The sequence below is a fragment of the Microchirus variegatus genome (assembly GCF_963457635.1).
Source record: "Microchirus variegatus genome assembly, chromosome: 13".
Classification (NCBI taxonomy): domain Eukaryota; kingdom Metazoa; phylum Chordata; class Actinopteri; order Pleuronectiformes; family Soleidae; genus Microchirus; species Microchirus variegatus.
In genome coordinates this window covers 3,641,353-3,658,088 of record NC_139814.1, presented here as the reverse complement: position 1 = coordinate 3,658,088, position 16,736 = coordinate 3,641,353, and the positions used below count along the sequence as shown (strand labels likewise).

General features: G+C 41.4%; 1 protein-coding gene across 1 annotated transcript in view; it reads left to right on the top strand.

The window, feature by feature from the left end:
* Positions 1-15,288, top strand: part of ext1c (exostoses (multiple) 1c) — a gene marked incomplete at both ends in the record, with an annotated part of 84,291 nt that extends 69,003 nt beyond the window's left edge. Inside the window, 10 exons of the mRNA XM_083899909.1 lie at positions 151-244; positions 3,132-3,239; positions 5,243-5,362; positions 10,199-10,331; positions 10,813-10,931; positions 11,522-11,617; positions 12,099-12,185; positions 12,298-12,458; positions 14,170-14,341; positions 15,103-15,288. Of these exons, the coding sequence (XP_083756035.1) occupies positions 151-244; positions 3,132-3,239; positions 5,243-5,362; positions 10,199-10,331; positions 10,813-10,931; positions 11,522-11,617; positions 12,099-12,185; positions 12,298-12,458; positions 14,170-14,341; positions 15,103-15,288 (1,276 nt within the window). The remainder of the gene's footprint in view (positions 1-150; positions 245-3,131; positions 3,240-5,242; positions 5,363-10,198; positions 10,332-10,812; positions 10,932-11,521; positions 11,618-12,098; positions 12,186-12,297; positions 12,459-14,169; positions 14,342-15,102) is intronic.
* Between the last annotated feature and the right edge of the window lie 1,448 nt (positions 15,289-16,736).

The following is a 16,736-nucleotide window of genomic DNA, read 5'->3' as shown; positions in this document are numbered from 1 at the left end:
GTTTCCAGCTAAAAAGATATATATGTACTTTATAAATAGGGGGAATACTGTATACGATATATATATATATATATATATGTATATGTACAATACATGTATGAAATGAAAAATGTATTTGTTAATTGTTCTTTGTTGTGTGCACTTTGTTAGGTTTGATTACCAGGAACTTCTCCACAACTCAACCTTCTGTCTGGTTCCTCGGGGTCGACGTCTGGGCTCCTTCCGCTTCCTCGAGTCACTACAGGTATATGCACTAAATGCATATGAGAATATGCTCCACCAACAGTATTCATCACTGAAGTGTCATTGTCGTACTTTACACTTGTATTTCTCACAAATACATCTCACTTGTGTGCTCAGTCGTCATCCTGCCCAAATTAGACTTGCCACCTGACAGTTAAATCAGCGTGGTTGTACACAGAATGCTTTATCACCAGAGCCACAGTGTATGTAATCATTTGGTTTTTGACACCATCATGGTCACATCTGCAAGTGTTTTCCACCCCAAACTATTGTGTGTAGATTTCACCATAGAGGCTTTATTTGCTATTTGTAGAGCCTTTTAAACTGAGACAGCTCCGTTAGCACACGTCAAGGCCTGCACACACACACACGCTTACACAAACACTGCACTTAGGTCCATCAGGGAAATGTGCAACTCACCGAAAACAATGAAGAAACCACAAGTGCTCAAGTGAGGGAGCAGTTTAAACCAAGTCAGTCTGTGCAGCTCGCCCTCTGCCACCCAAGTCGACAGTCTCACACCAGAGCAGGAAGCAGTGGTGGCTGTTTTTAGATTTGCACAATGTTGAACTCTCTGGCTGATACTCTGTTCCCTGGCTGCACTGCTCTCAGGGGCTACAAGTGTGTTAGTGCGTGCGTGCGTGTGTGTGTGTGTGCATGAATGGTCCGGAAGCATGCACAGAAGTGGCAGGCTGCCTGCCCCACTGCTGATGCCTGCTGAATGGACAAATCCACAACACAACCCATGGCTGGAGTCCTGCTTCTTTCCTCCTCCTCTCTCTCTTTGTCCTCTCTTTATCTACTGCTATCTCTTTTTCATTGAGGTAACTTTTTTCCCCTTGGGTTGTACATATATATATATATATATATATATATATACAAATACACACACTGTATATATATATATATATATATGCATATTTTGTTCCTCGTGTCAGCCAAGGCCACAAAAGAACTGGCAATCACCAGTGTGTGTGGTGGTAAACCTGTTGCCAGCTTTCCAGTGTACAAATAGACACACATTTGCACTCCCATCTCCACATACACAGTCACATGACCGCTGCACAAAACCAATGATAGGAAACATAGTCTTTCATATTATACCCAAGTGGTAACTGCTAGTGACGTCACCTTTAAGAATCTGAACTCCTGTTTTGAGGCCTCGAGATTGAGGATTTGGCCGTTGCCATGTCAATGACACTGGTGTCCAGTATGTACCATGCTTTATCGTCTATGTCACTCTAAATGGAAACATAATTCACAAATTTGACATTATATTCTATTGGAAAAGACCTGAAACTAGCGATTAAGACCATTAATGCCATTATGGGGGCGGGGCAAGATAAGTTTTTGCTTCTCCCGCTTTCCCTTTCGGTCATGTGAATTAAACTGATGATGTGTGCTGATGTTGATTTATCTGTCATGCCCGAAATAAACAAATAATAATAATAATAATAACTCCACAGGAAAATGTTTACCGATTAAAATGGAGGAGTTCCCACAGTCTTCTTTACAAATTTACTTCATTTTTGCAGCCAGTAGAGTTTCCCCCTGATGTCTATTCAGTATATTCTTAATCCTGGGTTGACCTCAATCTTTTTAGACCAAGTGCCACCTGAGAAAATATTGAGCTCTTGAAGTAACACGATTGTCACCAATGTTAAAATACATTGGCCTAAAAAGGCCGAGCAAAGGAAGCAGATTTATTCCCAATAAGATCATTTGATCTCTCATCATCCTCCTCTTCCTCATATACTTCACACACTGGTATAGTGATATTAGATTTTTGTTGGTTTATACAGTTGAACAGTATTTCAGATTTTCCTCCAGTACCACCAGAGGAAGCTCACACACCACTGGTGGTACACATACCACAGTTTGAGAACCATGGGTCTATAAGCTGATCTCCAGGGATGAGTATGTGCTAACTCATCACCCTCTGAGTGCCTCATGCCCACAAACACACACATCCTCCTGTTTGTGTGAATGTCCTTCAGCAGATGTGTTCTCAGATGAAATATAGAAGTGCGGAGGTCCACGGACGGGCCACAGATATTGTTTGATCTCCACCCTTTTTGAGGTTAATGTTGTTCTCTGTTGGTAAAATTATGCGGGAGAAGTGTGTGTGTGTGTGGAGGTGGAATAACACCCAGACAGCAGGATGGGATATGAACGTACAGAGGAGAGAAATGGAAAAAGGAGAACAGAGGGGAAAGCTGGTTGGAACACAGATGGGGGAGACCAAAGGGGGGGGGGGGGGGGGGCAGAAAATGTGGAGCTCCATCAAAAACCTGTCAGGGAACAGGGGGATAAGGCAACATCAAAAATCATCTTCAATAAAGCATGATGTCTTCCTGTATCAACCAGTTCCTTCATATTCACCTCACAACCTCCTCTCTTCCCCCTCAGTTTAGCTGCACCCCTGCATATGTTTCTCAGTAGTTGTACCTAGTTCACAGAGTCAGTGCCCGTCAGCCACGTCTGTGTTTGCATATGTACGGGTGACAGTCTTTTACAAACCTATGAGGCTTCCCAGGAAAGAGGAGGTAGGAGGTTTTCCTCATTGGAGCCACCTTATATGGGTCTTGCACACACATACAGCTGCAAACACACACACACACACACACACACACGAGCATTGATCATATTACCAGGCGCTCAGCTTGTCATATCACTGAGCCAAGCAGCTGGGACTGGACTTACACAGAATGTATTATATATTATATATATATATTCATGCAGTTGTGGTTTGTAATTAATTAACACATCGAAACTTAAGCCGATCAGAAATCAAATATTATAGTTCCTTCAATACAAAATCAATTGGTTACTACTGTCATTGTCTGTCTCTAAATTCTTATTATGTGTGTGTTTGTTTGTGTGTGCAGGCGGCGTGTGTCCCCGTGTTGCTGAGTAACGGCTGGGAGCTGCCGTTCTCTGACATCATTCAGTGGAACCAGGCGGTCATCGAGGGAGACGAACGATTACTGCTGCAGGTAACACACACAAGCCTTTAAACACACACACACATAAACAAACACACACAGTCATACAGTATGTACAAGATACTGATAACCCGACTAACAATTCTGGACTGTCCACAGTTCAACTTCTGTACAATAATAGCCGTATAAACGCAGCCTAAACAAACAAAAAATAAAGTTTCCATGAAAAATATTTTTTTGGGAAAAATAGATGCAGATCAGTTTAAAGCAGGAGTCTCAAACTCAAATTACCTTGGGCCAACAAATGTCTAGTCTGGTCAGTTTAATTTCTGAACTTTCTCTAGACTGTTTTCATTTTGGGGAAAATGTGGCCCCCTGATGGAGACTGTGACCAATTACAGGGCAGTTCAGAACGAAAAGGCGCCTCCTCAGGGGGAAAAGTCACTATTGCAGCATATGCAGTAACTGCCTATATTGCAAAGCAAACTAAAAAGGAAGACTTAAAGGGATAGTTCGGAATTTTGGACATAAGACCTATTTTCCAACTCAGCTGGTGTGATGGAGACTAGTTTCTAGTTGCCGAGTTCGCTGGTGCTATTTGAAGTAGTCCCTCAAAAATTCATGCGATGCGAGGTTAGTTTTGTTTCAAATATTATTCTATCAACACAGATATGTACATCGATAGTCTGCCGTTACAATCGATTTTCCTCGGGTGCACTGTGGAGTCGGTATGAGTGTTTCTAATGCTATGCTAGCATGTACCATTGACTTGCGCGGGACCGTACCTATGTTCCCCAGGTCCTATGTTCCCCGCTTTGACCGGGGAACATAGGACCCTTTCTCTAACCCTACCCCTAACCCTACCCTTTTTCAAAAAAAGGGTCCTATGTTCCCCTGTCACATACAAAGTGGACCTTTTTTGGGTAAAACGGGGAACATAGGACCCGGGGAACATAGGTACGACCCCGACTTGCGCTAGCCATAGCATCAGCGAACTTGGCAACTAGAAGAACTGAATGAAATTTCTTGAAAACGTCTCCAGACGTCTCCATCACACCGGCTGAGTTGTAAAATAGGTCTTATGTCCAAAATTCCGAACTATCCCTTTAAGACAATAAACACAATAAAGATGTATGTCAGTATGTGCAGAGCGTTTCAGAAAGACATTGCCTGGAGTCATCGTTCACAAGTGAAGTATGTTAATAAGGTTATTTTGCACCAGTCCAAGTCCAATATTTTCCCAGTTACAATGGCACTAAACAAAAAAAGCTGAGTTGGTTTAAATGTAATCATGAACACTGGGAAATATCCACTAAGGCTACAAAGAAGGCATTACCCACATCAAACGGTGTGGATACAGGTTGGGGCTCTTTGAGATTAAAACCCTGCAGAAGCCTTAATCCATTTTCTGTTGAAAAGCAGCCGTCCTGTGTGTGTGTGTCTGCCTCTTTGTACACACACACAAACAAACACAGAGAGAGAGCAAAGCCCACTCACTCCACTGAAACCATGATCTCTCTCCCTCACACGAATTACATCATGTTTCCTCAACATTGATCCTCGTCGATCTCAGACCAACAGAGGACATGAATTGGCATCGTGTTAATGAACAGGAACAAGCTCCAGGAGCGCAGACCATCCAGGGGAGACATTCTCAAATATGGGCAGAGTTAGAATTGAATGACCTAAAAGTAGTGGCATTTCTGGAGACCTACAAAACTGTTTAATATAGACACACACTGTAACACACATACTTGTGAATAATCGCACTTTCCAGGATTTGAGGTTAAGGAGTTTGAGGCTTTCACAGAACCGGCTGAGTGTGGACTGATACTTGAGATGAACAGAGGAACGACTCGACAGTGAAGCTGTTGAAGGGTCAACTGTCTTTCTGAAGTTAACATGATCTTTAATCTCTGAGTAAAAAACAAATCCATTTGCTAGACACACTTGACCACTTGAATGCTTTTTTCTTCTATGTCTCTTTTCAGGTTTATTTTAAAAGACATAGCTCACTTGAAGAACAAAACAAAAGTCTCATCTTTTCTCTGCAGGTGCCCTCCACAGTGAGAGCAGTCGGGAATGAAAGAGTCCTGGCCCTCCGACAGAAGACCCAGATGCTGTGGGAAGCCTACTTTTCCTCAGTGGATAAGATAGTCCTCACCACACTGGAGGTGAGTCTCAACACGCCAACTAAGCACAAAGGCTCCGTCAAACCACAAACTGACAACAACAGAATTCATTTTCAAGAGCTTTGACTGGTGTTGTGCAGTGTTCACGTCACATAGTTTAGACTGTAATTATGAGCAACTGTGTCTTTAAGTTGGAAATATCGAACTACAGAAGAGTTAAAGGTCCCATATTATACCCTATTAACCCAAGTTAAACTAGGTCCTGGTGCCCTAATGAACATGTCTGTGTCATGCTTTAGTCAAAATATCATAAGGATGAAGCACAATAGCAGTTCAATAACTCTTTTTCAGAACGCTCGGTTTTGTGCCTGATCATTTACATGTGAATGAGACCCAGGTAAACACACATCCACTGCTTCCAGGGGAGTGTTGATCTAACTTACTATCCACAGCCATACTTTCGCCACTTATCACCTATTGTCATGCACCGTCGTCACAACCCCCGCTCCATATACCCCATAGTAATGTCCGTTTACCCGTTGTTACTGCGTTTCACCGTAATGCATAGAGTGACCATGATTTTGGCTTCTCGCGATCATAAAAACATTAAAATCGAAGAAAAGCGATTAATGCGGCACGGCGTATATGTAATTTCCCATGCTAGAAAAAGACCCTGAATGCACCAGTGTTACTGCGGCTGCAAGTGACGTGTGTGGATCAACAACACGAGGAGAGAACGTGGAAACACGACAGAAAGGCAGCCTTTGGTTGAGAAGAAATGTAGGACAACATCTACATCTTTCTGCAGTGCTTTCAAACGCGTGCTCTTCATATTATTGATCCACACATGTCACTCGCTAACTGCAGGCACGTAACTGGTGCGTTCAAGGTGTCCCTCCAGCATAGGAATTTACACACACGATCAACAACAAAGGAGCTACGGTGGAGCTGTGAAGTACTCTGTGAAGTACTCTGTGAAGTACTCTGTGAAGTACTCTGTGAAGTACTCTGCCTGGTGGGGTGCCAACATTCACGGTGAAATGTCCGCACTGTCGTCACTTGGTCGGGAGGTGTAAACATCGCGTGTTTTATCGCCTATACTTACACAAAGTGGAACCACTAAAACATGACTGAGTCTTGTTTTTTCACATTTTGGGGACTGGTATGGCCCACTGAGTCCCAAATATAAGTACTAAAAGATTACTCACTCAACTGATCCGGGTTATGTGAGTCACTTGAGTCAGTTTTGCTAAATCGCCAAGAAAACTGAAAAAAAAGTGAGGACTATTTCAGATCTGGTATTTTTGAATCTGCGATGTTACTAGAAACACACAACATTTAGCCACACATAGGCAGTGACATAATAATAGATTAAAATAATGCAAGATGTACAAATAAATGACAAAGTGACCAAGAATGCAAAAAAATGCAAAATGTGCAAACCAATTTAAGATAGACCAAGCATACAACAAAGCAACAAATATACAAAATGTGCAAATTACTAGAACATTAATACAATAACAATAAAATATAACAATTAAATATATTAAATACGAAAACAATAGTGATGGGATCGGCAGTTCATTTTTATTGTACTGAATCACTTGAATCAGTTCATTGAAATGATTCGTTCAAAAGATTAGTTCACCGAATCGTTCAGTGCTAAGCAGGAGCCCAGTGTCCTGCTACGTGACTCACGTCCTCCCTGAGTGCAGTACGTTCGCGCTGCTCATTGAGTGAGTGACGGTTTGCAACGGCGACCGCGCCGCTGACGTGCCGCGGTCGCCGTTGCAAATCGCTTCCATTCTAATCAATGTGAGCATTTCCACCAGACGCCTGTGGCGCATCTCAGCAGCGTCCCAGAAGCGGCTCGCCGCGCCACATCGCTATCGATAGGTAGCAGTTCTATTTTTGCCGTTGCCGCTGCTGAACCTCGTAAATTCCAACAGAGCAGATCACACCAGACAGGAAAAGCGACACAGAATCAAAGTAAAACATTTCCGTCCCCCTTTCAAAATAAAACACAATACACAGGTCATACAGCCTGTCACAACTTCACATCAACATTACGTCGTGACCGGTGCTACCAGGTCAACAGTCAATTAATCAGAGCGTCTCTGAGAGTCATAATGTACGACGAAAACGTCATCAGCCTCAGTCCAAGTTCTGTTCCATTTCTCAAGAACGCGAGCAGAGAGTACGGTTCTCATACCAGGAAGTGTTCTTGCTCCGCCCATTTAACCAAGTATGCATCGGGTGGTGACTTGAGTGTAGCCACATATCCCAGAATGCATTTCAGCGGAACACAGCAGGATAAAATACAGATATAATCCTGAAATAAATATTTTTCTGTGTCCCCTCTTTTGAGTCATTTAGAATCCAAACATGTGGTTTGTGTAATAAGATATGACGTATTTATAGTATAACAGCGGCGCTGTCGGAGGTTATCAGCTCCGCCTCTGTGGACGCTCGGTGCTCACAGTGTCCAGCAGAGGGCAGCGTTACCTCGGCCTGTCCTGATGAAATGATCCGCTGGTTCAGACGGCTCCGTCATTACATACTTGGTGTGATCTATAGATTTGTTGTTGACGTGTTGTTTTGTTTTTAATGCAAACGTTTTGACCTGAAAGTGTGAACTTTTGTATAATATTAATGTTTAACTTATTGTAACTTTGAATTTTAGATTTATATTAGTCACACTGTCATTGTATATGTATTTACATATAATGGACACTATTTTATAGTGTATAAAATATTTAAAATGTGAAAATAACAACAATATATGCATTTATCAAAAGTATTTTATATGTTCATTCATCAACACTGTAGGTGGCGGTAATGAGGCTTAAGTGCTTTGCGCCACCCGCCATTCAAACAGTAGAACAAGGAAGTACGCTGCTGTTCCAACTGAAGAATCGTGCTCGTGTACTCCCGTACTTGGCAAGTATGTACTTCAGTCGTACTTCTCAAGTATGTACTTTCCAAGTAAGCAAGTACATACTGGCATACTTGGGTATTGAGAAACGGCCAGAGTGTCATTGAAGCAGCTTTAGGTGACTTTCAGTGAAGAAGGAGTAAGGAAGTAAACGCTAAAATATTGAATTAATTAGAGGGAAATCGGTTATTGTCTTCTGATTTGAGCGCAAATATGGCGACATGGGGGAGACTTTTATGATCTTTGAAAGTATTTTTGACATGGTAATAAAATAATTCTGCCAGAAGCAAGAAAGTAGTAAAGAAGAGTAAAACATATGGGTTAAACTGCAGGATGAAGCATGACATTTGTCGCAATTGTAGGTGATACTGGGGTAGATTTGCCACAGTCGAAATGGACTCTAAACAGAACTTTAAACGTTATTTTTTTGAAGATAATTTGTAAGAGCAGTGTTCCACCAGTGATCCTCCAAGTTTAGACCCAGTTCTTGTTCCCAAGACTTGACCTTAGTAACTGGTAAGGAATCAAAAGACTTTAGAGAGGAGTGACATTTGAAGTGGGTCAGGGCACAGAACTAGTTATACTAACCTGTTCAGGAATTAGCTCACCAAAATGAGTTGTAGAATTGTGTTCTGTCTTTCCCATTCCACAAATGTTAACAGTTCTAATGGACAAATCATCATAAAAAACACTTTTTGGCCAGTGTTGCTTTTGGCTGCTGAGCGACGACTAGAAACCAATTTGAATTGTTCCATATCCCTGAATACCCAGTGTTTCTAATACCATACAATTGTGTTGAGAAATATGCAGCGATATCCTTTCCAACGTCTGCTAAAAAGAAGCCACAGCTATAAACACAGGTTTTGTGTTCAGCACGTGGCCACAGTTGCTACCTCTCTTCAGTATTACAGGTCTCATGCGCTATCATCATCAGTTCTCTCTCCACCGAGTTTTCACATCTAAGTCAAACCAACCTTCTATCATTATGATTATGGGCTTGGCTTCCGGCCCGTGCTCCACATTTCACTTTTAGTCCAGTATCTCAGCTTTGTGCTCGTCGTACTCTAGGTCCTCTGAGCATCCGCTCAAGTCTCAGAGAAATGATAGAAATGATATATCATTATGCATATCAGTCTCAGCCATTTCTACATTACCGCTCGCTGCTATCTGATGTTTCTTTTTCCAGGTAGGCTTCAGAAAAGGTGTAATATGAAAGAATGATTGCATTATACAGGAGTAACTTTCTATCATCCTTTATCTTTCTTGCTTGACTTTTACTCTTGTTTCAAGATGAGAAGAAACACTGTACTCCCAAGCTAGAAAGTCATTTGAAGGTGAAGCCTTGGGTTAGATGACAAGAAATAAACCTCCTTCTGAACAGTTTGTGCACACAATTCCAGTGTTAATTTTAGCACATAAAATGTGTGACGAAACAACAGATTTAACCTTGGTGAAATCTGAGGTAATCACACAGCGATGATGGGCTTTGCACACTTGTGTGTATGAAGGCAAGTCTATCAGCCCCTAATGTATTTGCTGCTGGGAATTTATGCTAGAGATAATAAAGGAGAGGTTCTGGAGGTTGGTGATAAGCTGCTTATATACATACAGCATGCAGAAGGGGAACCTCTTTCCCAGAGAGCCAGCTGTGCAGTAAGCCTGAGGTCAGTGAGGCAGAAGGATGTAGGGAGGATCCTGCTGCTGCTGCTGCTGCTGCTGCTGCTGCTGCTGCTGCTGCTGCTGCTGCTGCTGCTGCTGCTTGGGTACCTCCTTTTGGTGGAAAATGTGAAGTACACGGAGTCATGTCATGTCAGGGATTGCTGTTCTGTATCAGCACTTGAATTGCAGTGGTGTTTACATTAAGCTCCAAGAGCAGAAAGAACAAAAACATGTTCTCACATCACAGCACATGTCTAAACTCAATCTATTCCATCTCTTCCCAGATCATTAAGGACCGTGTGTTCTCCCATATATCGAGGAACAAGTACATGTGGAACTCCCTGCCTGGAGGTCTGCTGGTCCTGCCAGAGTACTCGACTCACCTCGCTCATTTCCCCTTTTACTACCTGGGATTAGGTAAAAACATGCTTGATTCAACAAACAATTCAAACAATTTGAATGGGCGTGATGTGACTACTGTTTGTGATTTGTGGCGGTAAATATGTGATCAACAAACATTTCCCTAAGGCATCATCAGCATTGACAAGCACACCTTGTCTTTAGAAGGAATTGGTGATGGCTGTTTAAGCATAACTGGGTTAGGACATACCCAAAGTGCATTTGTGTCTTAATCTTTAGACCAGTTTTTCCCAAACATAGAATATAAAGACCCACTTTTCAAAGATGGCAACCTATCGTGGCCCAAATCATAATACAAATTGACACGTTCCTGCATGAATTCACAGCCATATCTGTAACAACTAATATATTGATGGTCAACGAATCATTTCTAAGAGATGTTTGGTAATTAATTTATGCACAGTGGCATTAGAACATGTTGATTATTCCTTTATTTAATCATGTTCCTCTCATCTACTGTTTTCTTGACATGGCTCAGGGGTCAGTCCAGGTCAGGAGTTCACTGCTGTCATACATGCAGTCTCCCCATTGGTTTCTCAGTCTCAGCCAATCATGAAGCTGCTTCAGGTGGTCTCCAAATCAAAGTACTGTTCACAGGTAAATCAACAAACCCAACATCAAAGTCTCGTTTCTTGCCATCTCACTTAAAATAAAAAAAAAGTTCTGGCATTTCTACCATATACATTGCAGAAGTTCTAACTGCAGCCTTTTTTGAAAGATCATTTTTCAAAATGTGCACTATAAATGTCAGGATGAATGTAAGAGATGCAGAGCTAATGTTATAGAGCCAGAGACTTTATATAAATGAAAGAATATTAATGTAAAGCCAATGTCGTACCTTTCATCGTAAAAGGTCTCTGGAGCCATAGCAACATGTCTGAACCAATTCAGCCGTTGCATTTATATAATCCCATAATGGTTTGCACTGACACAATGAGAAGACCAAGTGCTTTCAGGTAATGTATATTTTGTCAAGGTTTTATGAAATCACTGTAGGAGAAAACACTGTTTCAACACGTATGCAGTCTTTGAAACTCTTCCCTGGAGTTGCTGCAATGTGTCTTGCTCAGTATTCTGGAAATAATCCCTTTGCCAAACCTTCTGCTCAGTTGATTCCAGCAGATATTTCTGATTAATGCTTCTGCAAAGGCATTATATACAATTCTGTTCCTTTGATTTTGCCGCAGATCATCATTCTCTGGAACAGCGAGAAGCCGCCGCCCAGTCGGAGCAAATGGCCTCCTATGCCTGTTCCTCTCACTGTGACAGACGGCAGGAGGAAGGTGAGGACTAGAGCCTCTCAAACTGAGTGACAGCATGACAGAACTGTCAGTTGTTCAGTTTGTGTATGTGTCTGTCCTTCTGTCTGGATATATTACTCACTGTTCTTTCTCCTTGATGTCTATTTTTCTCCGTCTGTGTACATCTGACACGTGCACTCATACACGTTTGCTTTCATAAATGTCACTCACTCTCTTGGTTTCTCTTCGGTGTCCATTTCACCATCGCTGTCCCCCTCCCTTCTCCTCCTCTTACCAGTGCAAATGCTGCACCACTGCTCACACTCATCACAGTCACTCAACATGATTTACTGTAACTTGATCAGCTCGAAGAACACACCAGACTGTACACACCAGACTGTACACACCAGACTGTACACACCAGACTGTACACACCAGACTGTACACACCAGACTTTACACACCAGACTTTACACAGGTTTGAGTATCAGAACGGTGGTATATAACTGTGTTTCCCCCCTCAGACCACCAGTCGGTTTCTACCTCACGTTGCCATAGAGACAGAGGCAGTGCTGAGTCTGGACGAGGATACAGTCCTGCTGACCAGTGAGGTATGGGCCCAGTGTTAGTGTTAATAATCAGCACAGAGTAGATGTGCAATGCTCACACATAAAAAAGAAAAGATCAGAACAATATCCATGTGTTTCATGTCCACATGTGTAGGTGAACTTTGCCTTCCTGGTGTGGCGGAGTTTCCCTGAACGCATCGTGGGTTATCCTCCCAGGAGCCACTTCTGGGATCCCCTGAAGCGTGCTTGGGGTTACACCTCCAAATGGACCAACGAATACTCCATTGTTCTGACAGGAGCTGCCTTCTATCACAGGTACACCAATACTTCTATTGTCCTATTTTTGCAATAAACTAAACATATGTTTATTTTAATTTAGTACATTGAAATTAAATCCCTACAGCCTTTGAAAGTCCTTTGCACAAGATCGATAAAACTAGGGACACGTCATTATTGTGTACCCCGTGTGTTTTTATTTTTCCTTTTGTAAACAACACACTCTGTTGAGGCCGATCAGAGTCTCATAGAGACCAGTTGGCATCTTTCCAAATGGCTGCAGTGCTCAGCAGTCCCCGATGTCTCCTTGATAAGCACCTAACAGTGCATGTTGCCATTATAGATGCAGACTACTGCGATTCAGCATAACGCAGCCTCTTCCTCACATTGGCATCAACATCCTCCCATGTTACTGACAGCTCTATGAAGTAGACGGCACATAAGCAGGTCTGGTTTTAGGGTGGAGGTGGCTATTTCTGATGGTATGGTAAGGCGTTGGCTATAGCGGACAGTGTTTCCCAGCATTTCGTTTTGAACAACAAGTCGATATGTGTGACGGCACAGGGCTGTGAGTTCTTATACAATATAAATGCACTCATTGCACAGACTGGGTATTTTAAAAACGGCTCTTACAGCCCACACGTTAAGACCCAGTGGTGTTTTTAACACAAATTTCCGACACTGTGTAGTGTATTTGTCCTCACATCAGTTCAATTCAACGGAACATTACCTGCTCTATATCAAACACTGCATCAAATTGAAAACCAGAGGACTAGGGAACATGTGCACTGAGCCACATGTGAGTCAATCCCTATAAATATCAAACCCTTCTGGTAATACAATGGTTAAAATGTTCCAGATACATATCATCAACATACATCACACCACCTCCTCCCCCCTGTTGATGCTTACCACAAAAGTGCCAGTTGCTCTAACCTCCTCCTGTGATAATGCATGTGCAAAGCTCTTTAATCTGTATTTTATATATTTCTTATTTAAAAGGCACACTCCTCTGGCAGAATGTATTGTTTTGTTAGGGAATGTACAAGACTTCAAAATGATGATTTCAGTGCAATAATAATAAAAATGATAGTGTGAGACAGAGCCTCCGAATTTTCACTTCGGTGATTTAATCCTGCCAGAGCAATGATAGAATAGCATGATGTGTCATAGAGAGACAATTTGTGGCCAATGTACAAGTATTTAAGTACAAACAAGACCACACCATGTACATATTTGACATTTGAGATGCCCAATAATCCTCTAGATAATTGCTTTTAAATTGAAGCCCTTTCCAGACTTTATGTGACAGATCATTTATATTGATTTTTGACACCTCCGCTCGACCTCCGCCAGCACTATGAATGTTAAGGATGCAGAATGTGAGGTGTATAATAGAGAATAACATAACCTTTGACAGTAATATCAGTGTGATTATTTAAAAAAAGGACCGTTTTTCTTCACTATGAAGCTTCGTTGTGAACATTTTCTTTTATCTGATTCTCTCCTCTTGCTGTACGAAGGCGAGGTGATAAAAGTCTGCAGTAAATCTAAATGGCAGTCTATTCAAAGAGAGTCTATCGTGTATAATAAAGTTATGAGGCAGGAACTTTATATTTCACTCATAGGTTTATTTTTTTTTTTATTTCTAATGTTACTTTAAAAGCATATGAATTTGAACCTGTGAGTCGTTTAATTCATTTTCTTCTAATATGCTCTAACCAGCTCTTACCCTTCACCTGTCCCACAGGTACTATCATCACCTGTTCACCCACTACCTGCCCCAGTCTCTGCGAACCCTGGTTGATCGTACGTCCAACTGTGAGGACATCCTCATGAACTTCCTGGTCTCTGCCGTCACTCACCTGCCACCGATCAAAGTGGCTCAAAGGAAACAGTACAAAGAGTTGCCAAGTCCACAGGTAGGCACAGGGCCGGCCCAAGCCTCCGTGGGGCCCTAAGCAAAATGTGATTTTGGGGCCCTCTGTTACTGCCAATAATAATGATTATTGATCGTTCACACACCTACTATAATAAAGCTATTCTACTTATTCTACCCTGTCACGAATACGAATACACTTGTAAAACTAAATGTGAGAACTTTCTGTTGCATGGAAGCAGACACCAGACTTACAGAAAAATCTTTCAATTAATATTTGGCAAACTCAGCAACTCCCCCTACTGGCGACACAGAGAATCAATACATAAAACCACACGGTGTATAAATAAAATATTAAGATATTGAGGTCTGAAAATCTAAAAATGTGCACAATCTTTGGGGGAGATTCAAAATACACTCCTGTATTACAAATATTTGACTTTTAGATGTAAACAACACAGCATTAAATAAAATAAACAAATACTTAAATAATAATGTAAATCAACAGAAGCACCCGGAACAAGGTAATAAAAATGGTTTATAAATAAAATATAAAGTTAAATAATCACATCTGAAAACTATGTAAAAACTGTGAAAAAGCTTTGGTAAAAATGGGAAGAAAAATTCTAAATTAACTACAGCAATCCTAACTTTTCTCTCTTTTTTTGAGTTAATTGCTCTTGGGGGCCCTCTAGTGGTCACAGGGCCCTAAGCAGCGGCTTAAGCAGCTTTTACAATTTAGTTTGCTTTTGCTGCTTTAGTAGACGGAATGGTTCACCAATGTGTCTTGTTTCTTCATGGCAGGGTACAAAGAGTGTCCCGTGGGCTAACCCAGAGCATTTCAACCAACGCCAAGAGTGTGTCAACACCTTCGCCAGCTGGTTTGGTTACATGCCTCTGGTTCACTCTCAATTTCGCTTGGACCCCGTGCTCTTCAAAGATCAAGTATCAGTTCTTCGGAAGAAATACAAAGACCTGGAGAGGGCATGAAATGGACAGAAACCCTGCATGGTCTGGTCTCGTCCAGTGGCCTCTTGGACAGGCAATTGGAACAATCACTGGTTGACAGTTGAGATGCTCAAGGATGTGGACAAATTGGTATCATCAGACAGACCCTGGTGGACTGTTCTGGACTAGGAATGTTTAGATATGAAGAAAAATGATCCATGAAGTTTGGAGGGAGGTTTCTCCCACCTCTGTAAATGGGCGTCTTACAGAGAAAGAACAATCTCCTCTGCACAGCAAGTAGAGAAACATGTGTGAACACTTCTCATAGCTGCCACGGTGACAGTAAGAAGGAAATCGGCAGTTTCATGCCAAAAACACCTAAGGTAGACCTGTAGTGGTGCCATGCCCTCCAGCTGTTGATCTGTCTCAATGTAACTGTGTGTTGGGGGGGGGGGGGGGGGCAGTTGCTATGGAAACAGATCATTTCACATCAAAATGATAAGTATAAAATCAATAAAAATGATTTGTAAATGCAAACTCTGTGCCGTAGACCACTTACTCTACACACACTTCATTAGAAATCAAGGATTAGAATTAGAATGTGTTATTTTTGCACACACACCAATGTAACCCTTCCTTATTACACATCAGTAGTGAACAAAGGCAGCACATCAGGCCTTGACCGATCCCCACATTTGAACCAAGACCAAATGATGTGCATTTCTTCATGGTGAAGTCAAATCGCTCGATGCTGACACCTTTCAAAATGATTTCTCGACATTTATATCCTATTCCTCCAAATGTAGCAGGAAAAAAACCAACACGTTGCCCATTGCCTTTGACATTGCATTGCCCAGACTGACATTATTATCAAATCAGAATCATCTTCACTGTGATTATGCCATGTACAGTGAAATTACTTGTGACTTTCTCCTTTTATAAACGAATAACAGAAGATAAAAACATTGAATGTCACATTGGGCCTGGGTACATGCAGTATGTACTGTAACTACTTTGTATATCCTTATACATTTCACTGGCTAAAATAATAGATTCTGCATTTCGTTACCTTGCACTTGACAATAAAAGTTGAATCTAATCTAATCTAATATTAGTAATAATATTACATATCACAACCAGTTAAACTATTTTTTATTTATTTAGTTTTTCTACAAAATTCCAGAAAAGGAATTATTGTCCATCACTAAGGTATTTTCAAAATGGTCTTGTCCAACCAACCTACAGAAAATTACTGAAAAATTCAAGTACTTTCAATATTTTCCCCATACATAGGCAAAGTACAGGGGAAAACCTACTGTGTAAACATAACCCAGCTGAGGTTAGCCCATTTAAGATGGATACACTGATCATTTATGGTATAAAACATGTCCTGACAAACACAGTTGAAATCCTGGTACTTTTTTTGTCCCAGCAATTTAAATAAGTAGAACACAATTCCAACAAAAGCACTTGGATAAATATACAATTTA